Source organism: Sturnus vulgaris, chromosome 10 (assembly GCF_052056855.1).
Source record: "Sturnus vulgaris isolate bStuVul1 chromosome 10, bStuVul1.hap1, whole genome shotgun sequence".
Classification (NCBI taxonomy): Eukaryota; Metazoa; Chordata; class Aves; order Passeriformes; family Sturnidae; genus Sturnus; species Sturnus vulgaris.
In genome coordinates this window covers 15,852,148-15,880,045 of record NC_142252.1, presented here as the reverse complement: position 1 = coordinate 15,880,045, position 27,898 = coordinate 15,852,148, and the positions used below count along the sequence as shown (strand labels likewise).

Here is a 27,898-nt window from a genome sequence, read left to right as displayed (position 1 = left end):
AGGCAGACAGGGAGGGACGGAGGGAGCTGCTCCTTGCTGCTCTCTCCTCCCTTTGAGCTTCCTAGTGCTCTGCCTGTGTGGAGGCCTGAGGCATGGGGACCAGGGGATGGACGCTCTCCACCTTCCTGGGATGCTGCGCGTGGATTCTGCACGGTATGTCCTGTATTTTTCTGCTAGCCCATGTGCTGCCCGAGCCCAGTCAGGGTGCAGCAGGTACACTGTGAGATGCTTTTCGCTCCTGGCTGTACTGGAAACTCCTCTTACGACCAGTCCTTGCAAGGCATTGCAGCCAAAGAGCTGGAAAAGCATTTTACAGGGCAGGCATCACCCCGAGGGGCTGGTTGCAGGCGTGGAGCCGTGGGAGAGATGGGAGCCCAGCCCGGAAACCTGCAGGCAGCTGTGTACCCCTCCAGCAAAGGAGCCAAGGGAAGCCAGCTGGCAGAGCAGGACCCAGGGATGCTCCCATCCCTCCCACAGCCCAGGGAAGAGCAAATGCTTGTTCTCCATGCTGGGGCCCCTCTTGCACGAACTTCCCATGAATGGATGTGTGGGATAGATGGTGTTTCCTGCTCCACATTGAAGAATTAAGATAAAACAGGGATTTACCGGGGTGAGTGGGCTAAACTAAACTGGGGTGACTTGACTGATGTACTTTGCTCTCCCTGAGCTGGGGACGGAAGCTGCTGAGCTCCTTTGGCTGAGGGGGCTGGTGCAAAGAGCCCTTTCCAGACAGGGAAGATGACACTGAAGGAGCCTGCCAGGAAAGGGAATGTGGGTCTAGCAGAGGATGGATCCCTCTAGGACTGGCCTGGCACAGGAGCTAATATTCATTAATGACCCTGCACAAGCTATCTGGGAGCTAAGGGGCTGAGCCAGTGGTGAGGTTGGAGGCACCTCTGCTGCAGGGAGATCTGGCTGCCTGTCAGGGGGAACCTGATGAACTGGAGCACCGGGATTGGGAACAGGCTGGGGCTGTCAGGCTGCGGCAAAGCCCTGCTGGATCTTGCCATCGGGGTGCCCTTCTTCTCCCCTAATTGAAGCTCCCTAAAGCCAAGCGTCAGCAGATCCACCCAGCTCCTCATGGAGCCAACGGCGGCAGCTTGGTTGTCCCAGAGCCTGCGTCCCTGTCCTAAAAATAAGACCGTGTGAAACGTCACCTCTGGGTGCCAGTGGTTCTGGGAGACATGTCTGGGATGTGGGCAGGTGTCTCCTCCTTTCAGCAGAATTCCTGAATGTGGGTTAGGATTTTGGCAGTAGAAGGAGAGAACTGTAAGAAGGGCTTGGTCTTGCGAGTTTGCAAATATTCCCTCCTGGGTGGGGAGCCCCTGGTGCCTTCATTCAGCTGGAGGCAAGAGGGATGGGGGCAGGAGCAGGTAGGTGCCCAGCCCAGGAGAGTTTTATTGAACCTGCTTTAAGTGCAGCAGATCAGAATCCATCTCCAGTCAGGAAAGGCTTCCCTAAGCCTTGGCTTTCCTGTCTGATAGAGGGCTTTGGGTAAAGTTATTTAAATGTCTCTCAGACACCCAGAAGGTGAAAAAACAAAGAACCCCCCAGGCTCTGCAGAAGCGACTGTGCTCAGAGCTGTCCCTGCAGTGATGGAAAGAGGGCTGAGGGTTGCCCTGAGATGGCAGAGCTCCACAGACACCCCCAGGGCTATGAACTAGACTTACTGGGCTCCAGCTCTACCCGGTGACCAGGCATCCCAGTACCATCCCCAGCATGACTGGGCTGGATTTCAGCAGCTGCTTTTGCCTCCATGCTTGCACCAGCGTCTCTCTCTGACCTGTGGTGAGTTGTGTCTGGTCTCAGTTCCCAGCTGGTGATGCTGAGGATGGAAGAGGTGTTGTGGAGTGCTGTACCCAAGGCATCCCAGACTGCAGTCCTTGGCTTTTAAATCAGGGACTTGTAAGGCTGTTGGATGAGGCAGAAGGGGTTTAAGAAGTGCTGGGAGCTCTGTGATTCTCACGGAGAGGTGTCTGAGCCTGGCAGGCTGTCAGCTCCAGCTCCCACTGTAACCCTCCACTTTGTGCTTCTCTGCAGGGCTTGGGGCTGTTGTTGCTGTCCCTGTCACTACCGATGGGCCCTTTATTGTGGGGACAGCTTTTCCCACGACAACACAGGACGAGTGGCCCCGTGCTACCCTCCCTACAGAGACCACAGCAGCTGACGCTGAGTCCTTCCCTCCCTGGACTGAGACAGACGCAGTGATGGTGACGAGTGAATACGGCTCTTCAGTGCCAGCTTTGGTGAACGGGACCAAGGCTCCTAACACGACTCAGAGTACTGAGGGAAATTCAGCTGCTCCCAGTTCAGCCACTGCTGCTGCCATCACCACACAGCACCCCGCTGTCACCCCAGAAGCAGTGCAGGATGAACTAGAAGCCACTACTGATGTCCCTCTGGGGACCACCCCTGTCCTTGAGGATGTGAAGGACGACATCCTCGCAAACAGAGGAGAAGACACAGACCTCAGTACTGCCACTACATCCCTCCACACCACCTCTCCACTGGCAGTCACCTGGCTGCCAGAGCCAACTGCTGGTGTCACCGTGCTGCTGAGCCAAGGGCTGACCACAGCCAAGGGAGCAGTCGAGGAAGGTGTAATCCTGCCTGAAGCTACTCAAAGTGAAGCCAGTGCCAACTCCTCCTCGGGCCCCAGTCCTGACGCTGGGCAGCTGCTTCCAACCCAGCAGGATGGAGCAGTGGGCGGGGTTGAGGGCATTAACCCAGAGCCAGCAGGAGAAATGGCCCCAGCTGGTGAGGAAAGTCCCTTGGCTTCAGAATCAGGAGATCCAGGACATGCAATAAATGGTGAATTCAGCACTGTCAGTTCATTCGACCTACCTCCAGAGACCCCAGTGAGATCAGGAACAGTGGAAAACCCTGGAAAGTTCTCTCTCCTCCCTGGTCAGGCACTGAGCCCAGACACTTCACTGACACCATCCAATGGTGGGGATGGGGACGGGCAGGGAGTTCCCGGGATGTCATCAGACACTTCTGGTTCAGCCTTGTCACCTGCAGCCAGCATGGCACCTGAGGAAACAGAGGACACTGCCACCTCGCTGCCGGCCCTAGGGGTTCCCACTGATGCACAGAGTGACACAAATCTCCCAGTCTCAGCCACTGCACTGCCCGCAGGAGATGTGGGAGCTGTAGATCTGGCCAGTCCATCCCTCCAGCCTGCCCCATGGCAGACCCCCACCGGAGAACAGCAACTGCTACTTCCTGATGCTCTGACATCCCCCACAGACACCCGCACTGCTCCCGGGGCTGCTTACCCAGCCCCAGAGCCTGGAGCCAGCACTCTGCCTGGAGCTGATGGTGCAGAAGAGACACCAGCCAGTCCTGACCTCGCTACTGGCCCAGAAGCAGCCGTGTCTCCATCTCTTGAGGAGCCACAGCCGGCAGGGTTGCCAGGTGGAGCTCCCCAGGAAGCTGATGGACTTGGCTCTGGCTTGAGTTCAGATTCAGATGCCCCCAGCCCAGCCCCTTTTGTACCTGATGGACTGGCATGGCCCACTGCTGGGATCGAGGGTCAGGGAGCCGAGGGGGTAGGGGACACGACACAGACAGGAGGTCCAGGGAATGCCAGTCCCTATGAAGATACCCAGAGTGATGTGAGTCCCCTGGCCCTTCAGCCCTCAGTATCTTCTGCTGATAATGGAGAGCTGCTGCCTGGAGGAACAGAAGACATGGAAAATGCTGAACTGTCCCCTCCGTCTGCACTTGGGGATGGAACAGGAACAGCAGGAGCCTCAGCACTGGGAGAAGTGTCCTTGCCTGGTCTTGCACCTCCCAGCAATGCTGGAACAGAGCCTGATCTCTTGGGAGCTGAAGGACCAGGGGAGCTGCCTGGTGAATCTGCCAGTGCTCCTGGGGCTGTTCTCCCACCTCTGGGGTCTGTGGCTGGCCCTGTGTCTGAGGCAGACACACCAGTGAGCTCTGACCTCAGTGCTGCCCACGGAGCACCTGGGTCTCCATCCTTAGGTGGGTCACAGCCATGGGGAACAGCAGCTGGTGCTCCCGTGGGAGCGGGTCTCCCTGGAGCCGAAGGGCCAGACACGGACTCGACTTCAGCATGGGATACCCCCAGCTCAACAGTTCATGGACCTGTAGGACCCCCATCACCTAGCCTTGGGGACCAGCCTGGCACACCTGTGGGGCTGCCAGCAGCAGAAGAGCAAGAAGCCAGCACAGCAGAGCCAGCGCTGGAAGGAGCAGGCAGTGGGATTGAGTCTGAGCCATCTCTGAGCTCCAGTGCAGGGAATGGAATAGCAGCTGGGACGGATCAACTGCCTGGTAGTGGTTCCCCGTCTGGTATTGCCTCTCCAAGTGATGTGGTGGCACCTTCTGTGTCAAGGGGTGATGAACCAGGACCCATCTCATCTGCAGCTCCTGGCCCTGACAGTCTGTCCCCAGCCTCTCCAGATGGGGAAACACGGCTTGGTGTTGTGCAGGGGGCTGAGAGTGCAGGGGATGTGGCACAGGCAGGAAATCCAGAGAGTGAAAGTTCCAACATGAAGACAAGTCCTTCAGCTGTCAACCCTGAGCAGGACCTCAGTAACACCGGAGAGCTGCCAGCAGAAGAAACAGGGGATATGGTGCATGCTGAACTTTCCCCTCCATCTGCACTTGGGGATGGAACAGGAACAGGAGGAACCTCAGCACTGGGAGAAGTGTCCTTGCCTGGTCCTGCACCTCCCAGCAATGCTGGAACAGAGCCTGATCTCTCGGGAGCTGAAGGACCAGGGGAGCTGCCTGGTGAATCTGCCAGTGCTCCTGGGGCTGTTCTCCCACCTCTGGGGTCTGTGGCTGGCCCTGTGTCTGAGGCAGACACACCAGTGAGCTCTGACCTCAGTGCTGCCCACGGAGCACCTGGGTCTCCATCCTTAGGTGGGTCACAGCCATGGGGAACAGCAGCTGGTGCTCCCGTGGGAGCGGGTCTCCCTGGAGCCGAAGGGCCAGACACGGACTCGACTTCAGCATGGGATACCCCCAGCTCAACAGTTCATGGACCTGTAGGACCCCCATCACCTAGCCTTGGGGACCAGCCTGGCACACTTGTGGGGCTGCCAGCAGCAGAAGAGCAAGAAGCCAGCACAGCAGAGCCAGCGCTGGAAGGAGCAGGCAGTGGGATTGAGTCTGAGCCATCTCTGAGCTCCAGTGCAGGGAATGGAATAGCAGCTGGGACGGATCAACTGCCTGGTAGTGGTTCCCCGTCTGGTATTGTCTCTCCAAGTGATGTGGTGGCACCTTCTGTGTCAAGGGGTGATGAACCAGGACCCATCTCATCTGCAGCTCCTGGCCCTGACAGTCTGTCCCCAGCCTCTCCAGATGGGGAAACAGGGCTTGGTGTGGTGCAGGGGGCTGAGAGTGCAGGGGATGTGGCACAGGCAGGAAATCCAGAGAGTGAAAGTTCCAACATGGAGACACGTCCTTCAGCTGTCAGCTCTCAGCAGGGTGAACTCCCTGGTGCAGGTTCCTCATCTGGTTCAGCCTCTCCCAGTGGCGATGTCACAGCATCCTCTGCTTCAGGTCCATCCAGCCTGGGTGCACTCGAAGGAGCAGACAGTGCTGCTGAAGGTCTTCAGCCCTCTCTGGGTGCTGGTACTGGGGTCCTTCCTGCTGCAGGAGAAGGGGCAAGTGAAGGGGCTGGTGATGAAGGGTCCACAGGGCAGTCCCAAGCTCCTATTGGAACGGGACCAGCTGGTTCAGTTTCCCTTGATGGAGAAATAGGAGGTGTGCTGCAGTCTGCATCTTCTTCCTTATCTACAGAAGGGTCTTCATTACCTGTGAGGACAGGTGAGGCTGCTGGTGAAACAAGCCTTCCTGGAGCTGCTGCAGCTGGTGCTGGCTTGAACACAGGCTTGGAGGCTGCTGGGCCTCAAGAAGCCTCTGTGTCTGCCCCTGGCACCCAAAGCGGTGCCAATACTGAATTTTCCAATGGAAAACTGAGCAAAGTTGATGTGGTGGAGGTGCCTGGAGGAGCCTTGGTGAATGGAGGACCTTCCCCTGGTGCCAGCCTGGTCCCAGCAGCTCCAGACAACAGCGGTGTTTCCAATGGCATGGCCACCTCGGTGGCTGCTTCTCTGCTTCTCCCTGGACATGGGCTGAACTCGGGGCTGGCACCCAATGGGGACCCCAACTCTGCACCAAACACCCAGAGCGGGAGCAGACCCCTGCTGCCAGGGTCACCAGGTGGGCTGTCAGAAGAAGCTGCAGGTGCTCAGTCCTGGTCTCTTGAAGATGAGGTGGCCTCAGGCATGACAGCACCTTTGGGAGAAGTGTCCCCTCATGCTCCCATATCCCCCAACTCTGCCCCAGCGCTGCCTTCTGCTCCACAGAGAGGAAATTCTGCAGAGGGGGTGTCTGCCAGCCCTGGGCTTTCGGCACGTGAGTCCATTGTGGGGTCCTCTGCAGGGGCAAAGGGAGAGCTGGGGGCTGCTGTGCCAGGGGAGCCTGCCTTGCTCCTGCCTCCCCGCCAGCCGGGAAGCCCTGGAGCCCCCTCTGGGGATGCCAACAGCCCTGTTTCTGGAGAAGGGAGTGCTGTACTCCATGGAACCATAACAGGGCAAGGGGATGTAACCCGTCTCCTTCCCAGTGCTGCTGGATTTGGAGCACACATGGAGACTCACTCTCCACCTGCGGGGAGCCCAGGGCTCCCTGGCCTTCCTCCCGCTGGGATCGCTGCTGGCAGTCCCGGAGCAAAAACCCTGGGGCCAGGACCTGCTGGTGGCTCATCACCTGCTGCCCTGCAGCCGTCCCTGGGCAGGGAGCTGCCCACCAGCCTGGCAAACAGAGCCCCCTCCACCTCTGGGTCGAGCCTTTCTGGAGCCTCCCCAGGCCAGGGGGGATCCCAGGGCAGGTCCCCATCCACTGCACCCCCAGCCACGTCCTGCAGCCCGGTCCTGGCCGGCCCAGCCCCACCAGCCTCCCTGCCCAGGGGCAGGGAGGTGCTTCCCAGGCCAGGAACAGCCACTGTCACCTCCCGTGCATCGTCCCCCGTGGTTCCAGCTCCACCAGGAGTGCCAGCAGCTGCCCCAGCCCCGCCGCCCAGTCCCGCAGGTACGTGATGCTCACAGAGCAGCCCGGGTGGGACTAACACATCCAGTTTCCTGATGGATCATCCTCAGGGACATTCAGTGCCCAGAAAACAAGAGATCTATTTGAAGGCAGGATCCTGGGGGAACCCCTGCAATGAACTTGCACTGTTCACAGGATGAGCCTGCCTTCAATACAGTCCCATCAGCTGGAAAATCCATCCCCGCCAAATGTTTTTTTTTTTCAAACAGACATAAATAGGGAGCTGTAAAAGTCTCTAGAAAGAGCTGTGTGTGTTTAATTCTGTGCTGTCCCCTGCCACAGTCCTTGTACAATGTTCTTCCCCTCCTAATGGCACTCATTCAATGCAGTGTCCCAACACGCCTGGTTAAAGCAGGGGACAGCAAAGGCCATCATAGCAGGTTTAGGGCAGCTGTTTTTGTGTAAGGCAGTGAAAGGGGTGAGAACAAGCTCCTGCAAGGGAAGGTGACATGCAGGGTGTCCCCATCCTTCTGCTGCCCAGGCTCTTTCCCAGTAGAAGCAAGATAATTTCAGCCCTTCAAATTTTTTACTACAGACCAAGGGCTTTGCTGTAAATGCGGTTTGGTTTTATAATTTGTTTGTTTGTTTTCTTTTCCAGTTCCAGCTGTGCCCCTCTATGGGTATGGAGCAAGGGAAAATGATCAGGAATATGTGGAAAGGAGAGTGGATTTTAATTCTCCACTTTTCAAGCCTGAGATTGGATTCCCATTTGGGAAAACCCTGCACAGCTCTCTCTACGTGAGTCTACTTGGGCGTGACTCATTGGGCAAGTGGCCATCACCCAAAACCCTGGGACAGGGACCAGGTGTCTGGGATGGGACTATTGCAGGGCTGAATCTATTGGGATGCTGCTGTAGTCTATTTGCAGCAGGAGGTGACTTTGTGGCCATTTCAGCAGTGGCAGGTGGTGGCTTTCCTTGGACATTGCTCAAAATTGACTTGGAAATGGGAGGGGTGCCACCCCCACACCAGGGCGTGCTGCTGATCTCACCTGATGGAGGGATCCCTCTGCTCAGTTTACAGACAATGGACAGATCATTTTCCCAGCCTCAGACAACAGCATCCTCACGTACCCCAACCCTCCTCCCAGTGGCTTCAATGGCCATGAAGAGGTCCCCATGATCGCTGTGTTTTGGGACAATGCTGACTTCTCCAGAGGTGTTGGCACCACCTTTTACCAGGTGAGTGAAGCCAAGTGGGAGCATGATTGTACAAAACACCTTTTGATTATAAACTCATCATCTATTCTGTGGATGCTTCTTGAGATGTGTAATTAATGGAGCCCATGAATGGGTTTTTCCCTTTTCTGAGCCAAATCTAACAGCTCTTGGTGCTATGTCACCTCTTGAGCCATCCAAATGCCATCCAGCACTTTGGTACAGGGGTCTGTGAGCGACCCCAGTCTAGGCCTGTTTTGTCCCACTGGGAGCTAACCCAGATGTGTGTGTTCCCAACCCACAGGAGTTCTCCACCCTCAACACAGCCAAGCCACCCTTCGTCCTTGATGTGGAAGCAAAGGTCCGGCGCTACCTGAGATCCTCCTACTCTGCAGTCTGGACCTTGAAAATCACCTGGGAGAAGGCACCTGTCTATGCAGCACGGACTGACACCCGCAAGGTAAGGGGCTGATGGAACACAGGTGCTGTTGAGTTGCCAAAAAACCTCAAGACCCACAGGCAATGACCTTCTCTGCCTGAAAATAAAGACCAGTTTTGTGACAAAGGCCAGTCGTGAAGAATTTTGCCAAAAAAGACTGAGCTGTGCCCATGTTTCAGTGGTTTTCAGGTTTTTTGAAGGACATCTTTAGTTGAACTTCCCCTGTTCTTTAAAACCTTTCTCTTTAAGGTGGTGGGAGTTAATTGCATCCCAGAAATGCTGTTTTTCAGAAGCATAAAATTGGGTGAATTTGAAGCTTCTCATGGAACAGTTTCAAAGTAAAACCATCACGTTTTCCATGTGAAATGTGAACCAGGCCTGGCTTTGTTTGCCTTGTTTCCCTACAGACCTCAGTCTGGCCATTCCCCATCAAGCACTGCCCCACAGCCTGAATTTTAAACCCATCTTTATTCACTTTCTTACCTGTCTGCAACATTTCTCCCCAGACAGTCACATATCAGGCTGTCCTGACTACTGATGGATTCAGGTCCTACATCCTGATGCTGTACCAGGATGGAGGCATGCAGTGGGATTACACCAGGCTCACTTCCACTAATGTACTCATCGGCTACACCAGGTACAGCAGCTCAGCTCCCCATCCCTGCCTCCTCTGAGCACTGGGATGCATCCCACCCACAGCTCCCGCTGGTTGAATCCTTCCCCCATATCCCAGGGAGTGCCCTACAAGGACGAAGACAGCCCAGATGAGGGCTGCATGCCCATATATCCTAACATATAGGGGCCTCACAAACAAATTTGCCCCATTAGGGACTGGATCATGCTGCAGCCTGCTGTCTTGCTGGGCTATGCTTGTTGTAAGATCCACAAATCCCTCTGGAGCCCTGGGCCCCCAGCATCCTGGCGGTTTGGGTGGAAGGAGTGGGAAATAGGGGATGTTTGCTGAACTTTGCACCAGCAGAGGGAAGGGATTTCCGTGCTTGGCCGGAGCAGTTGCTTCCTGCCTCCTCGCATTACGTCTTGCCCTGTACATGCTGTCTCCAGGGTTTTCTCATTAGCTGCTTGCTGCAGCTGGCTAAGGAAAAGGTGGCCCGGATGGGAAGCGCGGGCGGCACAGGCGTGTGTGTGTGTGCCTGTGTGTGACCACTCGTGGGTTTCTGCTCCAAATTCCCTGGCAAAATGCTAGAAAACATGGAAGCTGCTCCTGGGGGTCTTCAGATGTCTGTGGGCTCAGCCCCTGATGCAGCAGGAGTGTTTGCAGCACCCAGAAAGAACTGTACCCCGTATAGAGGAGGAAGCAGGCTGGGGCAGCTCATGGCTTTGCCCTCCTGTCCCAAGACCTGCCTGCCATGTGGGTGCTGCAATTCCACTAGCACGGGATCGGGGTGGGGCTGGGATAATCCCACCCAGGAAGAGCAACCCCTGATTTTTCCTCTTTCTTCTTTACTCAGTGGGGATGGCTTTTACCACAACGATGACCTGACTAAGAGACCTCCAGCTGCTAAATATCGCCCTGATCAGTTCAGGGGCTACAACACAGGTAGTACCACACAGCTGGGGTGGGTTCACAAGGAGGGGAATATTCCCAGGGAATGAAATCCAGCCTGCAACTGTGGTGAGGCTCTCACTGAGTTCTCAAGGCTAGGCTTTCCCCCCTCAAGCACATTTCTCCTGGTACCAGCTATGCCCTGAGGCTGAAACATCCCGGCTGTGCCCATGGTCACTTTTTGTGCCAATAGCTCTGTCCCAAGGCTTGCTCCTTTGACAAGGGCCTCTCTCCCTGTTTCCCTTCTATTGAGTGGCTTGGTTTCCAGCATCACCACCACATGACTCACCTTGAGAGAAAACAGCTCCTGTGGTCTCCTTGGCCAAAGGTGACAGCTCATGGTTTCTCTCCCTGCTCAGACCTCCGTGGGTTGTGGATTTACAAGCTGGAGAGCCGCGTGGGCATCAACTACTGGCTGAAGTGCCTGGCGTGGACGGGGAAGCAGCAGGAGCCCAGGGCATGGAGCCAGGGCCTGCCCGCCTGCCCCTGCTCCCTGCAGCAAGGGCAGCAGGATCCACGCTTCAAGAGCAGCCGTGGAGGCAAGTGGACATGCTGCATCCTCACCCTCCTCATCTCCAAGCTGTCCTTCCCCACCTTTCCTGCTGGGATGGACAGGTGACCCTAAGAAAACAGAGGGTGGGCAGGTGACACCTAAGGAAAAGGAAAGGGGCACTGGCCTACCCTTCAGAGACAGGAAAAGTGAGGGTTGAGGGCTGACCTCTTCTTGTCTTGTTAGACTGGCCAGAGTTGGTCTGACCTGCATGGAGATGCTGGGGACTAGGGCCTCACCCTAAGGGACCACTTGGATGGTCTCCAGCAGTTCCTCCAAACCCCTGCAGCACCGTGGGTGATGTGGTGGATAACGAGGAGCCAGCTCTGGCCCGATCCTTGCCCTGAGGCAGGTGTGCTGGCCGGGCAGAGCTGGCTGGGCAGAGCAGTCTGAGGCTCATTGCTGCCCATTTCAGGCAGGTGGGGTGCCCGAGTCTCCATGCTGCACTCAGCCTCCCCCAACCAGCACGGCGCCGGTGTCCGCTGCCTGTACGACAGCCAGAACCAGCTCATCGAGGGGCGGCAGGAGAGGTACTGGAGGTCCTTCAGGCAGGCCTCACCCTACCGTGGTAAGCACAGCCAGCCTTGGCATCCCCTGACTGAGGATGGTATTATTGTAGCCTGTAAATAATTTTAATCTCTGTGCCAACCTGTTTCCTGACGTGCTGTTTCCCTTGAAGGGAGTGTGGAGCTGCCAAAAGCCGAGGAAAACCTCCTCTGGAACCAGCCCATCTCCCCTCCTGTTCCCTTCAGCCCTTTACTCTCCTTTTTTTGCCTCCAGACCAGGAGTTGAAGCTGTATGACTGGTGCTGTAACCGGGCGGGCAGTGCCCACCTCTGTGCCCGCTACAGTGAGAAGAGGCCGAAGATTGGCTGTGATGGATACCAGTCATCCAGCATGGGTGGGTTTGCAGCTCATGTGCACTGGGACGATGCTGTCTTGGTGCCCAGGGCTGGGAGGGGAGTGGGAATGTCTCAGCCTCCCTATGGTTAAGGCAGCAAGAGCCCTGAGCAGATGGGGGAAGGATTTTGGGGTGCTCATGTGCAGGTTGTGCCATGCCCTGGGCCGTGTGGGGTTGTGAGGGCATCTCCCTCAGCACATAACCACCAACATAGTCTGGAGGCAATGGTGCTGGGAGGTGAGGAGGACCACAGCAAATGTGGTTATGGTGTAAGCTGATGTGGGGCTTTCTTGTAATCCTCAACAGATTCCTCGGAGGAGGCAGAGAATGACTCAGATGAGCAGACAGGTGAGCAGGATTGTGGGGTCTCCTTTCCCTCTGTCCCTGTTCCCTTGGAACAAAATGCCCCGGGGCTGCCAGCTTGCCCCGCAGGGAGAAGGTGGCTGAGCAAATATCATTTCTTCTTTGCAGACGAAGAGGACAAGTAACTGGGATGTTGCACACCCACAGCATATTCTGGGCCATGGCTGATCTTCCACATCCTTTGATCTGTTCTTCCCCTGTGTCCCCCCACAGAACCCATCACCCCTGCCCACCACTCAGGGCAGCTCACTTGGCCAGTGCCTGCAGTTGCCTGCCCTGAACCAAGTTCGCATGTCTAACCCAGACTTGTCCCAAGGATTCAGTTGCTTTAGTTGCCCTTTCCCAGCTGCAGCTGGGGGGGCAGAACTGGTGGGGAGGTGGGCAGGTACCCCCCACTGCACACACCAGCCTTGTCCTTCCTACATCCCACTGTGCTCCCAGTCTGCAGGATGAGGCTGGACCCCTGGCACCCAGGGAAAGGGTTAAACACCACACAAGGGTTGACTGTTGCCAAGCCCTAAAATACCAGGGTGCACCAGGCTTGTCCTGTGAGCCAGTCCTATCTTGTCCCCCACTTCTGTTTCGCAGCCATCCCTCCCTGAGTGGTCCCTGGGCCCTGTGCTCAGGAGAAGAGACAATTCTCCAGATCAAGCCAGAATCAGATCAATATGTCTGCTGGGTGTGTGAGGGCAAAATGCAACCCCGTGATCAGAAATGTTGGAAGAAAAATAATTTTTTGTGTGTAAGAGAGCATCTTACTTTCTTAAAAAAAAATAAATCATTGTCAAATCTTGTTTGTTCAATAAAACCTTGGAAGGGTTTGAGCATCACTGATCCTGCAGCAACCATTTGGGGTTCTGCCAAACTGGGGTGGGAAGCAGTGACAGGGCAGGCCTGGAGCAGCAGGATTACAGGATATTTCTGTTCTCAGGTTTAGTGCTGGAAATACAGCTAAGCCAGGGTCTAGGGCAGTGAATGGGGTGGTAGTTGGGGGTCTGATGGGGTCTGATATACTCTGCTTGGATCAGCATCTCCCAGTCACCAGGGTTGAAGGGGTGTGGGATGTTTGTGGGGACCAAAGCCCGACCTGCGTGATCTGAGCTGCTGTAAGCAGTGCCCATGAAAGCAGTGTGAGGAGACTTGCAGACGTGTAGGGAAAATGAGGGGATGAAGCCACCAAAAATTTTACATCCATTTTCACTTTAGCTCTGTGGCTGGGACCAGCAGGAAGCAGGGACTTGAGGGCTCAGTGACAGCGAAGCAGGGCTGGCGCAGGGACCCTTGAGGTACAGACAATTTAACAGCAAGCCAACATTTTTAGTTTATTCTATTTGGTTCCTAAGGGATTACAATCACTGCATTGCCCCATCTGATCCTGCTCTCAGGGGCTCTGCAGGATCTGGTTATATTGCACTAGCACTGGTGCACTATACCCTGGTGCAGACACATTCAAGGATGATCCCAGGTGTCTCTGCAGGTCCTCAAGGGAAGGTGAAATCCTCCTGCTTTGGTCACCCAACATAAACGCACATTCAAAAAGCACCTCCTGCAGAATGAATCCTCCCAGAACCCCAAAGGCAGCTGCCTGTCCCCTGCTTCCATGTGTGGCTGCTGCTGGAGACCTTGAGAGTAGCAGAGCCTGGCTCCTCCATGAGCCTGGACGTGCCAGGAAAGGACTAGTGTCAGGTTAGGGCTGCTGGGGGGACTGGCTTGGAGGCATAACGTGGGGTCTCTGGATTCTTATCTGTAAAGGAGGAACAGGCCATGCTGTCAGTGTGGCTTGGGCTCTGTGCTTTGTGACAAGCTTAGATGGCAGTGCAGATCCCAGTGCCAGCCAAAGCATCTGAGACTCTTCAGGATGAAGCACAGGGCTAAGATTCAGAGCCCAGCCCAAAGTTCCCCACCCCAACACCCCATGGAAACAATAACCCCAGGGCACACCTGGACTGAGGGGTCAATGGCCTGGAGCTGTAGTTTCCATTGCCTTTCCAGGGAGTGGGAGAGGGTGGGCTCTGCTTGTTCTCCTGCTGTCGTTAAAGCTAGAGCAGGGAAGATGAGCAGAGTTTGAGGACTGGGGTGAAGTAGAGCCTTAGTGGGGGAGTTTTACAGGCGTGTACTCACAGGAAAAGGGCCGTGTCCTCCACAAGGTCTCCTTGGCCCTGAGAGAGGGGAACAGAATAGGGAGAACATGTCAGCAGAGGCTGGGAGAACCCCTGCTTGATGCTGTTGTCTGGGTCAGATGGCAAAGGGAAGCAGAAACTGACTATAGGGGTGAGATGGGGCTGTAAGAGGAGGAAAAGCCCCAGTTGTGCACATACAATTCCTTGCCTTGCCACAAGTGCAAATGAACAGAGGAACATCCTAGAGATCCCTGGCTCCAGGGCTGGCAGGCAGCTGGGAGCAGGGGCAGGACACAGCTCTGACCAGAGCCAGGGGCTTGGGAGATGCCCTGAGTGTGGATGCCAAAGCAGGACCAAGGGCTGGGGAAGGGGGAAGGAGATGCTGGTTCTTCCACCACAGCTTTGCACTTTGCCACTCTTCTGTTAACTCCCTGCTCTGCAGAAGAGCAAGGTCCAATTCTTAAACGGCTTTTCCTCACCGCTGGACAGCTCTTTCCAAACCCATGTGAATGGCAGTGGAAATCATTTGGGTCGTATGCAAATTAAAATTAAATAGAAAGCCCATCTGCCCATCTACAACCAAGTACTGGGTGGGATGAGGAAGAAATTAAAACACTCCCTAACATGAGGGAAAAAGGAAAGCTAACATTCAACCCATTGATGCTATTGCACCCCTGAGCAGCAGATGTCTGGAAAAGGGGCTGGAAGATACTAAAAGTTCACCCAACCCCTCTCCCAGGGCAGGGTCCCCCCTGCCCAAACCAGATGAGTTCTACCAATGGTTGATCTCTCAAATGTGGATTTTTGATCAGTTTTTCTCTCTGACACCCAGCCTATCCAGCACCCCCTGGTGTAGGTCCAGCCCGTGGCTCACCCCTGGCGCTGGCGGCGGTGCTGGCGGCAGAGGTGCAGGGCCAGGCAGGCGATGGCAAACAGGAGGCAGAGCAGAGCCAGGGCTCCCAGCAGGATGCCGAGGAAGGCAGCCAGGCTGATGGCTAGCCATTCACACTGAGCACCGGCCGGGGCGTAGATGGAGAAGGGCAGGCAGCTGTGGGTGGGGAGGGAAGAGCCGTGATGCCGTGGGAGAAGCAGCTGTGCAGGGTGGCCTTGTCCACCCTAGGGTTGCTACTACCTGCACGTGGGCCCCTCGGGCAGGTGCTGGCACTGGCCACCGTGCTGGCAGTAGTCCATCTTGCAAGGCGAGATGCAAACGAAGCCAATGGTCCCTATGTAGCGGAGCTGGTAGCCTTTGTAGCCATTCAGAGAGCAGGGGAAATAGTCCCTCAGCTCATCCACTGTCACTGGGGAGGGAAAGCACATGGGTTCAACCTTGCAGCAACACCCCTTGATGCTCCCCCAAGGTTGGGAGGCTGCCCACCCACCTACCTGTGAGTGTGAACCAATCCCTGGGGCACACAGGGTTATGGGGACAATGGGGACAGGGGGTTCTCCTCCCACACTCCCCAGCTCAGTGCCAGGAGCCACTCACACTTCACCAGGTCAGTGATGTTGTCCCGGTGCAGGCGCTGGAAGAGGAGCCCCGTGCCCACCTCCCGGCGCCCCCGCCGCCCGTTGAAGGCTCCGGTGATGGCTGCGGGCAGCTCCTCGTTCAGGAAGTGGATGACGGTGCTGCGGCTGTCATAGGCAAACTCTGACACCACCACGAAAGTGAAGCCATCGCTGTCTGTCCTGCAGGGAAAAGAGAGGGCTGCTGGCAGAGCTGCTGCTACCGATCAGAGTCACTGAGCCTCACTGTGCCTCTCAGTATTCCCATTTGGGCAATGGTAAGGAAGGGATGAGGCAGGAGTGGAAAGTGTCAACTGGCTTGTGTCTCCAAGGGTTTACCAGCAGCAGGGCTGGAAAAAGACTCTGAGCTGGGGGAAAATGCCTTTTGTGCACCATACTCTCTGAGCCCACACTCAGCCCTGCCCCAACAGATCCTTAGAGTGGTCACATCTGACTCACATCTGGGTGATGTTGGTGTTACTCTGGAAAGCCTTTACCTCCAGGGAGTCCAGGATGGCTGAGACCTGCAGCGAGGGGAGCAGGAAGGCATTAGGGGAAGGCAAAATGACACCAGCACTGGGAAAGGTTGAAGAGTGATGCAGGCATTGTGGCCAAGCCCCAAGGGTTGCTCTGGCCTTTGGTTCATTTGCTGGGGACTTGGCACAGGGCCACAGCTGCAGCCATCATCATGCAATTGCTGCTTCCTGCCCCTGGGCTTGTTGATCTGCTGGACCCCCAGAGACCCCATGGGAGGGCATACGGAGGCACGGGCACCCCCAGCTGCCATGCTGCCCAGTATGCCAGTGTGTCTCCTGCTCTGAGCCCACCCCTCCAGTGACATACAGTGCTGTTGACTTCCTCAGCAGTGGTGTTTTGCAGTGTCTTGATCCTTATCTGGATGCTTCTCCGAGGGAGACCTGCTAGGGGAAAGCCACAGTGATGGCTCTGGGGTCCCAGGACCAGGGTGAGTGGGGCTGGGTTTGGGTTGGGTTTCACCCCATGCCAGGCACAGGTACCCACCTGTGCTGGGTAGTGGCTGAAAATCCCCCCCTGCCACCTGGCAGCGCTGGTCAGTGAAAGCCTGGGGGCAGGTGCAGGTGGGGGTGCAGGTGATGGGGTGAATGTGGCAGTGTCCCCCATTGCTGCAGTAGCCCTCAGGGCAGGAGTGGTAGCCGCAGGCTGAACCACAGCCTGGCTTCTCACCTGTGGGATGGAGAGCATGGTAGAGGAATGAACCTGGCTGCAAGGCAAAGCCCCAGCTCTCTGAGCCATCCTCAGCTGCTCCATAAGGCTTTTCTTCCAAGTTTTATTTTGTTTTTCTTTTATGTGTTAGAAGTCTTAGTAAAAATTCAAGGAAAAGTCCCACTAACCCTCCTTCCAGCTGGAGCCATTTGCCCTTCTTAAATCCCGGCATTAGAACAAGAGCAAAAGCCATCAACTCAACCCCACCAAAGCAATCTGAAAACAGGGCTTGATTTAGCCCCCAACCTCCGCATGTGCATTTGAACTTTGCTGGGATAAGAATTTTTTTCTCAAGGAGAAAAACTGCATGGGAAAAATTTCCCTTCCCAGCAGATTAGTGAGATTGACAGCCTGGGAACGTGAGTGGTGGCTGGACTCTGGTGCCTTCTGCTAATGACAGCAAGGGCTTGGACACAGAGCTCAGCCAGCTCCCCCTTCTCTCCGGCCAGCCTGAGTCCCTCAGGAATTCTCTTCCACAGAGCCTGGGGGTGATAAGGACGAGGACCATGCCTGCCGGGGACCCCATACTCACCCTGCTCACTGGCCAGGCAGGAGCAGACGTAGCTGCCCACAGTGTTGGTGCAGGTGCTGTTCTCTGGGCACTCTGTCCCCTGTGCACACTCGTCGATATCTGCCAAGGCAGTGCACCATGGCACCGGGACAAACACCTTGGCTGGGGTCCCAGTGGCCATGGTGGGAGCCCTTGTCACCTGAGCAGTGCTGTCCATCCCCTGTCAGGCCAGGTGGGCAGGGGCCACAGCCACTGAAAGGGTCACATCCCACGCCAGGGAAGCATCCCTGGGAGCAGGGGTCCGGAGGGTTCTGGCAAAAGGCACCTGAGTAGCCGCTCTCGCATCTGCAGGATGCCAGCTGGGAAAGGGATAGTGGCACTGGCTTAGGGAATGTGAGGAGGATGGGTGGACAGAGAAGACAGCCAGCACAGCTGGCATGGGGACAAGCACAGTGTGTCACCAGAGGAGCTTTCTAGCACACTACCTGCAGGGAAGATTCCCCGAGAATGACAGTGTTGCTGTAGTCACACTCCTGGCTCCTGCTGCATCTGCAAAGGGTGAAGCGGAGCTGGAGGAGTGCAGAGACATTGTTGGACCCAACAGCCTCTAGGTTGATGGTGAATGGGGCTATCCCACGGGGTTTCCATGTCAGGGTGCCATTCTCTGCCGGGAGGAGAGGTGGGAGTTAGAGGTGGCAGAGGAATTCCATCCCATTCCTTCGCATCCTAGCTGCTCCATCTCTCCTTCCTTACCCGATATGTTGAGCTCTGGTGAGAGATGGGGAATGAAGTGTGCACCCTCCCCCAAGGCATGGTACTGCCTTCTGACCTTCTCTGTCCTGAAGACTGTGATTGATGCATCACCAGTGATGACGGGAGGGAAGGCATCTGAGGAAAGAGCAGCCCAGCACACATGTGGTCTTGTCACCCCTTGGCTCTGAGTCCCTCTGGGTGAGGATGGGACCCCAGGCAGGTGCTGTCATGGTTGCCCACCAACAAGGCCCTTATGTTGCACAGCATGATGGCATTTCCCAGGTTTGGAAATGCAGTTCCAGGAAATGCAGTTCCAAAACATTGATGGAAACTGTCCTGCTGGTGGCATCTCCCAGGACTGGAGACAAGCCAGCTGGGCAGTGCAAATCCAAGACCTTAATGACTTCTGTCTCATATGAAGCAAGAGATCCCAAGAAAGGAGCAGGGCACTGCCCCTTTACATCCAAGCCATGCCCTCTCAGAGGTGAGGATGTGCTCCACTTACTGAGAGCTGTCTTCCTCTGCTGAAAGTCAACTGCAAGGCTCTGGGTGGCCAGGCCCAGGGCCAAGTTCCCTGTGCTCAGAGAATCGTAGATGCACTCCTTGCTGCCGTGACATTGCGAGGCTGCCAGCTGGTACTGGCTTTCATTCTCCTGCCGCAGCCCAGACAAGAAGAAGGGTGTGAAGTTCAGTGCTGGTGAGTCCAGAGGCTGAGTGAACAGACTGTGCTCCCCAACAGTCCCTGTAAGAGAATACCACGGGTACAGGCTATTTTAAGGTTTTTTGTATTTTAGGGTTCTTTTCCACAGAGCAGTGAGGACACCAAACACCTTCTGTTGGCATTGCTTTTGCTGAAGCGAACGTTTAAATACCTCAAGCCAAAGCATGGCCAGAAGGTGCAGGAAGGAGAGGATCATCAAGGGGGATCCTAAGCCTGGACTTACAGGTCATCCCATAGCTGTAGATCTCCTCCTCACTGCTGTTCACAGGAATGCTGGTACCATTTGGCATCTGGAAGTCATCTGCAGGGTCATGGTCCCACACACCTGGTGGAGCATCACCAGAACGCTGGAATCCCCCATGCCAGAGTTGACCTCCTTTCTGGTGCTGGCCAGTGTTTAGTTTATACTCAGGTGTCCCTGCCCTCACAAGCACAATTCCCCAGTTTTCCAGTCTACTTTAGAGTGGGAAGAGAATTTGCACCCCGGCTTTGCAGCAGTGCCAGAAGCCCTCACCCAGGAGGCCCCTGGTGCTGTTGCGGTACCAGTCGGGCAGGCTGCAGAGCACGCTGAGGATCCCAGAGGTCGCCGAGACAGAGACAGCAATGGTCCCATCAAAGACAGCCGTGACAGAGGAGGCATTGACTAGCAGGACACCAGGGCTGTAGTAGACCTTGTCACCCAGGTCTGCAAGAGAAGAGCACAGAGATAGAGTCCATGCAAGGGTGGGATCTGAAATGATAACCATGGATTCCTGGAAGAGAGTGCTCCCTGTCCACCCCACCCAAATCAGAAACAGGTGCAGGTTAGAGACATTTAATGGATCTCAGGATGGCTGCCCTTGCACTGGGCACGGCTTGTCCCAGGGGATGGGGCCATCTGCCATCCCCACCACAAACATTTAGCATTTAACAGCAGATCCTGCTCACCTTGGGAATAGGAAAACTGGATGGTTTCATTGTTCAGGAGGACTTGGATGTCATCCTGGCTGCCCAAGGTCCACTCAACCTGAAAATCGTGGTGGATGTCCCAGTCAGCCCCTCTGCTTGTCCCTTCCTGCTGTCTCTCCATGCTGGGAACAACTATTAACTCTGTTGTCCTCCAGCCTAGAAAGAGAGTCTCAGCCCTGGCGTGTGTTGGTGTGTTCCTCACCCCAGCAGACACACAGCACAGCAGCTTTGATGTTTGCACAGAAGAGGACAGCCAGCTGCCTGTCACCACTGGCAAGGGGCATGCCCAGGCCACCATCACTGCTCAGCTGACCTTGACAGCATGGAGAGCTGTGCTGGGGGGCTCCCACCTCTGAGCCTCCTCCTCAGGCTCTTCAATGCCTGTTACTGGTGACACCAGGACATTCTGCTTAATGAAGCTAAAAGGTTGTGTGGAGAGCAATTCTGCAGAGTCAGGAAGACCTTGTTCCTCCAGAGTCTCCAGCCCTTGCTGACGTGTTTGCAGGAGGTGTTAGACCTGTGCCTGATGAATATTAGTCCATCCCACCACTAATAGTAATTTGTTGGAGTAGCAAGAGGTGGCAGGAAAAGGACAAGGGATGCCTCTTGGATCCCACCCACTTGTAGGTGATGCAGAGGTTATGCCCAACTTGCCAGAGAGGTCTCTCCCATTAGAGGCTCAAACTCATACCCAGGGCACTCCTACTCACTGTTGTGGTGATGTTGGAGATGTATTGGGCAGCAAAGGCCACAAAGTTGGTGGCCTGGGCCATGCCAGTCCGTGCTGTGCGCCCTTGCAAAACAAAGCTGGTCTGGGCATCACTGGCCAGCAGCAGGACAAAGTCCCCGAGCCCATTGAAGGTGTAGGTGAGTCCATCCAGGGTGGTGATGTGAGGGTCCCCGAAGGCACCAGCTGGGGTCCAAAGGAGATGGAGACATTTTAGGCAGAGGAAGAAGAGCAAATGCTGATGTCATTTTAGGGAGGAGAGCAGCCCCAGAGCAGCTCAGTGGTGGCTCAGCAGTCCCCTGGCATATTGCAAAGTGTGGCTAATGCATGGGCCCCATGCACAGCTCAGTGCCCTGGCACAGCAGAGGCAGAGCCTGGGACTCACCGGGGGTGGGTGGCATATATCCTTCACAGCCAACTCTTGGTCTCTTCTCAGCAAACTTGGCACAGAACAGGGGCTTCCCCACACGCCGGCAGCACCAGTCAAATCCTTCCAGCTCCTTGTCTGTGGAGGAAGTGATGGGGTGTGTTGGGGTCCTTACTCTGCCTGTGCTTGATGCTTGGGGTATTTTGGGGTGAGGGAATGCCAGTTCCCACTTACCAGTGGCAGTGTGGAAGGGGAGGCTCCATGCTCTCTCCTGCCAGCCTTCGAGGAAGCTCCCACCTTGGTACAGGCATCGTACCCCAGCTCCAGCTGGGCTGGGGGACACAGTGCGCAGCATCCTCACCGAGGTGTCCTCTGGGCCTGAAATAGTGGGGGGGATCATGGCTGCCCCCAGAGCAGGAGGGGACCATCCCTCCACCCTGCAGCTGGTCCTGGGGGGTGTCCTTGGCACCTCTGCTCCAGTGGTAGCGGGGATCCATCTCTGCTTGGGGCTGGGAGCAAGGGCATGGTGGCAGCTGGCTGTTCCAGGTGGCCGGTGCTGGCTCTGTGTCCAGCCACGCCAGGCACTGCAGCCTGTAATTCACCCGGGAGCGACTGTCCAGCCTGTAAATCCACAGCCCACGCACATCTGGGGGAGCAACCAGAGAACAACAGGGCTCAGCCAGGGTCTCGCCTTGTGCTGAGGGATCCCGTGGGACAGCTGTCCCCGGCCACTGACCTCACACGAGGTCTCCAGGCTCCCTCTAGAGCCAGCGGGGCTGTGGCAAGCCACAAGAGGACATGGGACACTCACAGTCTGCTCTTGGTGGCCAGCTCTTGCCCAGTGGCTTTGCTGGCCCATCACCTCCCAGGGATGGGTGCTGGGGACATGCTCGTGGCACAGAGCACACAGCTCCTGCCATCCCCACCCACCCCAAGGACCCCCTGGTGCCATACCAGAGCCGGGACTGCTGTACTGGTCTGGTCGGTACTTGACAGCTGGTGGCTTCTGAGTCAGCTTGTTGTTTTGGGCATAGCCATTGCCGCTGTGTGGAGAGAGGAGGTTTGAGGTCATCCTTCCAACACAACTCCTCCTCTCCCCATAGAGCAACTGGGGTGGGAACTGCTGCAGTTTGCAGGAGAAAGGGTTTAAATGGGGCAGGGTTGCTCCAGGAGTGGGAGCTGGGCTCTCCTGGGGGTAATGCCTCTGACAGTCTCAACACAGTGCTGGAACGAATCTCTGCTGTCCCAAACCCCAGTGACACGCATGCAGCACCTGGAGAAGCCGATCAGCACGTTGGCTGCAGCCAGCCTGGTGTAGTCCCAGCGCATCCCACCGTCCTGGTAGAGCAGCAGGGCGAAGGAGCGATTCCCATCCGTGGTGAGCACTGCCTGGTACGTGCTCGTCTGGAGAAACCCAAGGCATCCCTTTAGCACTCCCAAAGCCTCTCCTGCTCTCCCTGCAGCGCAGACTGAGGCAGTGAAACTTGAAACAGCCATCAACAGTCCTCTCTGTCACCTGGGTCCCCCGCTGCTCACCTGAGTGTCATCCCTCTGGGATGGGTATGCTGGAGCTTTCTCCCACGTCACCTTCAGGGTCCATTTTGCTGCATAGGGGATTTTCAGGTATTTCTTAATCTTTGCTTCCACGTCTTGGACAACAGGGTCTTGGGTAGAGCTGAGTGTAGAGTACTCCTGCCAGATGGCAAGAGAGAGAATTAAATGAGTGAGCAAGGAAATGGATTCTCCCAGGAGAACACCTCTGGTGGCCCTCACCTGGTACCAGGTGGTGCCAACACCCTTGGAAAAGTCTGCATCATCCCAAAAGGCAGCCACCATTGGCAGGCTTTCCTGGCCAGTGAAGCCCCAGGGAGGGGGGTTGGGGTTGGACGGAACATAGTTGGCAGTGGGTGGAAAAATGATCTGTCCGTTATCTGTAAACTGACCAAAAGAACTTGTTATTTGCTGACTGGGATAGCTTTTAGCCTCCATGAGTGAGCAGAAACCAACCATTTTAAATGGAAAAAAAGATATTCAGATGAAATTTGGTTTCTGTTCCATTTCCATATGTTTGGGGTTTTTTTTACTAAAAAGGCAGCACATCAATTATGTGCTCACCAAGGGGGGCACTCACATAGAGAGCATCTCGCAGTGACTTCCCAAAGGGAAATCCAATTTCTGGCTTGAACAGGGGTGAGTTAAAATCCACCATCCTCTGGACGTACTCTTGGTCCCCTCCTTCCATGCCAAAGGGGTAGAGTGAGGTCGCTGGCTCTGCCATGGGCAGGAAATCAATGAAAAAGGTGTAAAATCATTAATGTCTGCTTTATCCATCCTGCAGCCAGGATAAATCCATCTGCTTGCTGCCAGGATGCCGTGCCTGTGCTCTGATGGATTGTAACCCAGTTTTGGGATGCTCTCAAATGTCCTATTTTGCCTTTACCCATGAATCTGGCAGCCCAATGTGCAATGCAGATGAGATACCCTGGACCAGGCCATACCTTCATCCATCACAATGCTTGACTGGCTGAAACCCCTTTCCTTCTCTTGTCTTTGGAAAAAAGAAAATCTACTTACTGATAAGCTCATGGGTGGGTTGGGGCTCAGGTGCAGGAGCTCTGTGCCCAGTGGTGGTGTGGGCAGATGGGCTCAGTTTGGTGGATGGTCCTCTCTGTGTCCCAAAGGCATGAGACAGGGTGGTGATAGGGCTGGTGGTGGCTCGTGGTCTCCCTGGTGCCGTGGTGCCTGGGGCTGGGAGACTTCCTGCCTCCTTGGCTGGGCTCACTGGGGCTGTGGATGCAATAACCGTGCTGTTCCCTGCAGTGGTGGCAGTGGTGGCCATGGTGGCAGTGGTGTTCCCTGCAGTGGTGGCAGTGACGGGAGTGATAGCAGTGGTGGCAGTGGTGTTCCCTGCAATGGTGGCAGTGATGGCAATGATAGCAGTGGTGGCAGTGGTGGCAGCGGTGTTCCCAGTAGTGGTGGCAGTGGTGTCCCCTGCAGTGGTGACTGTGGTGCTGCCTGCAGTGGTGGCAGTGGTGTTCCCTGCAGTGGTGACTGTGGTGCTGCCTGCAGTGGTGGCAGTGGTGTTCCCTGCAGTGGTGTTCCCTGCAGTGGTGGCAGTGGTGGCAGCGCTGTTCCCTGCAGCAGTGGCTGTGGTGCTGCCTGTGCTGATGGCTGTTGTCTCCTTCCAGGCAGGTGCCCCTGGAGATGTCTGGAAGGCAGGAGGTGACGTGCTTGCTGCTTGTCCCGTGCCGTGGTAGCTGACGGATGTAGAAGTGGTGCCTGTTGCTGACTCGGTGGGAGTCTGTCCAGCTGCTGCCACCGTAGTTGCACCAACACCAAGCAGGGACAAAGGGGCTGTTGTTGCCTCTTCTGTAGGGCTGTGCAGGCTGGAGAGGGGAGAACCTGGCACTGCAACAGCAGTGCTGGGACCAAGGACGCCCCAGGATCCAAGAGTTGTCTCCACCAAGGGGCTACGTGCTGCTGGGGATAGGACAGCCTGCCTACCTCCACTTGTCTCACTGTGTGTCACAGCCAGGGATGGGGCACTGCTGGTGCTGGTGGCCCCTGCTGCGGCAGGTGGCATGGCTGTTGTGACCCTGGTCACAAAGGTCTCCCAGCCTGTAGAGGTGGTTGGCAGGTTAGCATTGCTGGGGAATGTGCTGGTGGATGGTGTGCTGTCTGGCATGGTGGCCAGGCTTGTGCCAGTGGTGTTGGAGTCAGGGACATGGGTGCTGTTGGTGCTGGCTGAGGGTGCTGCACCCTCGGTGCTGCTCTCAGAGTGGGTGGTCTCCACATGGGCAGTGGTACCTGTGGCACCTGTCCAGGATGCAGCTGTAGCCTCTCGCACATTTGTGTTGCCAACAGTCAGAGAGGTGATCCCAGCTGTGGGCTTGCCCTCAGTGGCAGGTGGCTCTGGTGATGGCCTGGTAGTGACAATCGCATGGCTGGGACTTGGCCCCGCTGAACTGGCACTTGGATTCTCCTCTGTGCTCATCTCCAGGAACTCCATCCCCATTGCTCGTCCTGTGGTGCTGCTATCAGACTGGGGGTCACCTGAGGCCCCCATTGCTCGCAGTGGGGCAGTCAGGGACAGTGGGGACATGACTGCTGTCATCTCTTGGGGGATGCTGGATGGGGACATCTCCAGAGCCATCCCTACATTGGCTCTGCCTTCCAGGAGACGGGGGATGTCTGCTTGTGATGCCATGGGGACAGTGACTGCGCTGGGTCCCCCAGGGCTATCTGATACAGCTCTGCCAGTGTCTGATGCAGTGTTGGGTGATGGCATTTCTGTCCCTGGAGCTTCCACAGTTTGGGGCCCAGTCCAGAGCACTGGGGTTACTGCAGATCTGGGTGTGACACCAGTTCCTGGGGTTGTTGAGCCTGCTGTGGGATCTGGCTGGCTGTGGCTGGGGTGTGCGTCAAGCAGAGGCAGGGTGGCTTCAGTGTCCCCCAGCACTGTGGTGGAACTGCTGCTGGCCAGTGATGCTGATCCCATCCCTGCTTCACTAATTGGAGTGTTGCTAACAAAGGAGGATGGATGGGCAGTTGGCACAGCGATGGAAGGTGGTGGTGCAGCAGCAGCAGCTGGAAGGGCCTTGTCTGGCTTTGCTCCACTGGTGCCCATGAGGGACTCCATGCTGGGAGTGGCTGGAGGAGATCCGCCTGCAGCTGCCTCTGCTGTGGCAGTCCCAAGGCCTGTTGAGAGGGACTGAGGGAGCAGAGAGCCCATGGAGTGTGGAAAAGGTCTTGGAGAAGGACCATCAGGGTCACTGAGAGCTGCATGGGGAGAGAGACTCATGCTGAGCCCCCCTGGTATGTCCTCGGTCTCCAGGATGGCAGTGCCTGGTGTGGCTTTGGTACTGGCCTCATTCCTGCTGGACACCAGCTCAGCACTGATGCTTCCCAGAGGTGGGATGTGCTCTCCAGTTACGACATCCATCACTGTAGCCAGTGTGCCCACAGCTTGTGTGGTGGCGTGGGGCTGGGTGACAGCCTTGTCTCCAGGCAGCCCATGTCCAGCAGTGCCCGGAGCTGCGCTGTGGCTGAGGGGAAGCGTCTCCCCTGTGCCCAGCACAGCATCATCAGGAAGTTGGGGCAAAACGTCTGGAGGCAGCTGAGCGGGAGGCCCAGGAGGGTCCTGTGAGGCGCTGTGGTCAGTGTTGGGTAAGGTACGTGTCCCTGGCTCTGTAGCCTTGCCGGTGCCAATGGTGGTAGAAGAAAAGGTGACCTTTGCCAAGGATGAACTTAGGGAGTCTGCAGACAGTGGGGCTGCCATGCTAGCTCCCTCTGTGTTGGGGGGACTGGCTGTGGCTGCTGCCATCTTCATAGGGCTGGCCTTCTCCTGCGAGATGCTGGCAGCTGTGGCCAAAGGTGAGGTGGTCTCATCCAGCCCTAGGATGACCTCTTGGGACAGGAGCATGGCAGTAATACGTGGCTCAGCAGAGCTCCTGCTTATGCTGAGGGATGATGTTGCTGTGCTGTGCTCATCCTGGAGCAATGGCTCTGTGATCCATGCTGTCACTGGCATCTGCTCCACGGTGACAGCACGCGGGGCAAGACCCACTGTGTGCCCCGTTGGCTTGAAAGACAGAGGCTGCATGTTCCAGGTAGCGGTGGGAGCTGGAGGGACGCTGGTTGGGTGGCCGGCAGCACCTGGAGAGGAGACCCCAGCCCCTGACCCTGCCTGGCGGCTGCCTTGCATTGCTGGACCCCCAGGGAGAGCTGCCGGGCTGGGAGGCCCCTCGTGCTCACCACTGCTTCCAGCTGGGACCAGCGCTCTCGCTGTTGCCTGTGGCACCAGGATGCCTGTGGAGCGAGACAAGGCAGCTCCAGCTGGATCAACCTCACCGCGGCCCCAGCAGGCAGGAACCTGCCCGAGGCCAGCTGCCTGCCGGCCTTACCTGAGCTCTGGCTGCCCGCGGGGGCGGTGGTCGGGTCGGGAGGGGGGAGCTCTGCCCGTGCGGCTGCGGGGAGCTCCCGGCACACGGCCAGCTCTGAGGGCAGCTCGGCGCTGGTGCTGTCGGCCACATGGGAGATGCTGCCCGACTCGGATGGGTCCAGCGTGGGGACAAGGGGCTGCCCCTTCATCTCCCCGGCTTGTGCAGAAGGTGGGTGAAGGCAGGATCAGGAAAAAGCCAACCCGGAGTAGCCATCACCCCCACCCCTCCTCCCTTCTGCGGGAGGACCAACACCAAGAACGGGACAGGCATCTTCCCCCAAGGTGAGTCTCTCCATTTGATCCACAATTCCCGCCACCTTCCCCTGCTGCAATTGGGGACCATGACAAAGGTTTGGCACCCGCGGACAAAGACAGGGCAAACCCCGGCCGGGCACTCGGGCTCGACCGTGCAGCGTTGTAGCAACCGGAAAGTTGTTTGCAGCCCATCACCCACATGGTATCAGCCACCTGGTGATCCCGATAGCAGTGCGAGGGACCCTGGCACTTACCTGGCAGCACCCAGAACCCCCAGAGCACCCATCTCCAGAGCGGCCACGGGCCCCGGCACCCCATAGTGCTTCTTCTGTATCAGGGAGGAAGGCGACAGGGCTGCAGCTCTCACTCTCAAGGGAGCGCACGAGTGGCTCCACCGGTGAGCACTCCCCCAGGTGGGGGGGACAGGGACACCACGTGCACTGCCTGGGGCACTGACGTCTCTGTGCCCTCGCAGCCTGCGCTGAGGTGGCAGCGTCCCAGTTCTGGGGACCCACTGATGCTGGGGGACACACCCATTTTGCCTTGGGAAGCTTTAAGGTCCTTCCCAGGCTGACCCCACTATTGACAGCCCATGGCTGGGGTCCCCAGCCCCTGAGGAGCAACCTAAGGGTTTCAAAGTCACTTGGCCTAAAGGCACTGGGACTGCAGGTGGAGACGGGGGTCCCAAACACCTCTGGGAGAGGTGGGTCAGTTCTGGGCTCTGCACCCCTATCCACCCTCCTGGTTGCTG

General features: G+C 56.7%; 2 protein-coding genes across 2 annotated transcripts; one reads left to right on the top strand and one right to left on the bottom strand.

Moving 5' to 3' along the window:
- The first annotated feature begins 92 nt into the window (after positions 1–92).
- LOC148222674 (uncharacterized) lies at positions 93–13,736 on the top strand. The gene is made up of 13 exons (XM_088171011.1): positions 93–153; positions 2,041–6,393; positions 7,015–7,065; positions 7,682–7,821; positions 8,100–8,264; positions 8,545–8,700; positions 9,186–9,316; positions 10,149–10,237; positions 10,603–10,786; positions 11,213–11,361; positions 11,574–11,693; positions 12,000–12,041; positions 13,624–13,736. The coding sequence occupies exons 1-13, from the start codon at positions 93–95 to the stop codon at positions 13,734–13,736; spliced, it is 5,754 nt and encodes a 1,917-aa protein (XP_088027137.1).
- MUC4 (mucin 4, cell surface associated) lies at positions 13,366–27,465 on the bottom strand. The gene is made up of 29 exons (XM_088170459.1): positions 27,402–27,465; positions 26,855–27,049; positions 23,526–26,759; positions 23,083–23,222; positions 22,725–22,889; positions 22,488–22,643; positions 22,225–22,355; positions 21,906–21,994; positions 21,421–21,597; positions 21,186–21,329; positions 20,970–21,089; positions 20,568–20,770; positions 19,837–19,915; positions 19,424–19,594; positions 19,133–19,234; positions 18,694–18,930; positions 18,189–18,323; positions 17,921–18,099; positions 17,635–17,794; positions 17,457–17,555; positions 16,703–16,885; positions 16,526–16,599; positions 16,142–16,206; positions 15,666–15,865; positions 15,309–15,477; positions 15,051–15,224; positions 14,178–14,215; positions 13,998–14,095; positions 13,366–13,800 (listed from the first exon to the last, which is right to left on the bottom strand). Exons 1-29 carry the CDS (start codon positions 27,463–27,465, stop codon positions 13,744–13,746), a joined length of 7,038 nt encoding a protein of 2,345 aa, XP_088026585.1. The 3' UTR covers positions 13,366–13,743.
- Positions 27,466–27,898: the final 433 nt, after the last annotated feature.

Coding starts and splice junctions, on each gene's coding strand:
- LOC148222674 (XM_088171011.1), top strand. CDS start 93: ATGGGGACCAGGGGATGGACGCTCTCCACCTTCCTGGGATGCTGCGCG. Junction 154..2,040: donor CTGCGCGTGGATTCTGCACG/GTATGTCCTGTA, acceptor GCTTCTCTGCAG/GGCTTGGGGCTGTTGTTGCT. Junction 12,042..13,623: donor TGACTCAGATGAGCAGACAG/GTGAGCAGGATT, acceptor GAATCCTCCCAG/AACCCCAAAGGCAGCTGCCT.
- MUC4 (XM_088170459.1), bottom strand. CDS start 27,465: ATGGGGTGCCGGGGCCCGTGGCCGCTCTGGAGATGGGTGCTCTGGGGG. Junction 18,100..18,188: donor ACCAGAGCTCAACATATCGG/GTAAGGAAGGAG, acceptor TCCTCCCGGCAG/AGAATGGCACCCTGACATGG. Junction 16,600..16,702: donor TCAGCCACTACCCAGCACAG/GTGGGTACCTGT, acceptor TTCCCCTAGCAG/GTCTCCCTCGGAGAAGCATC.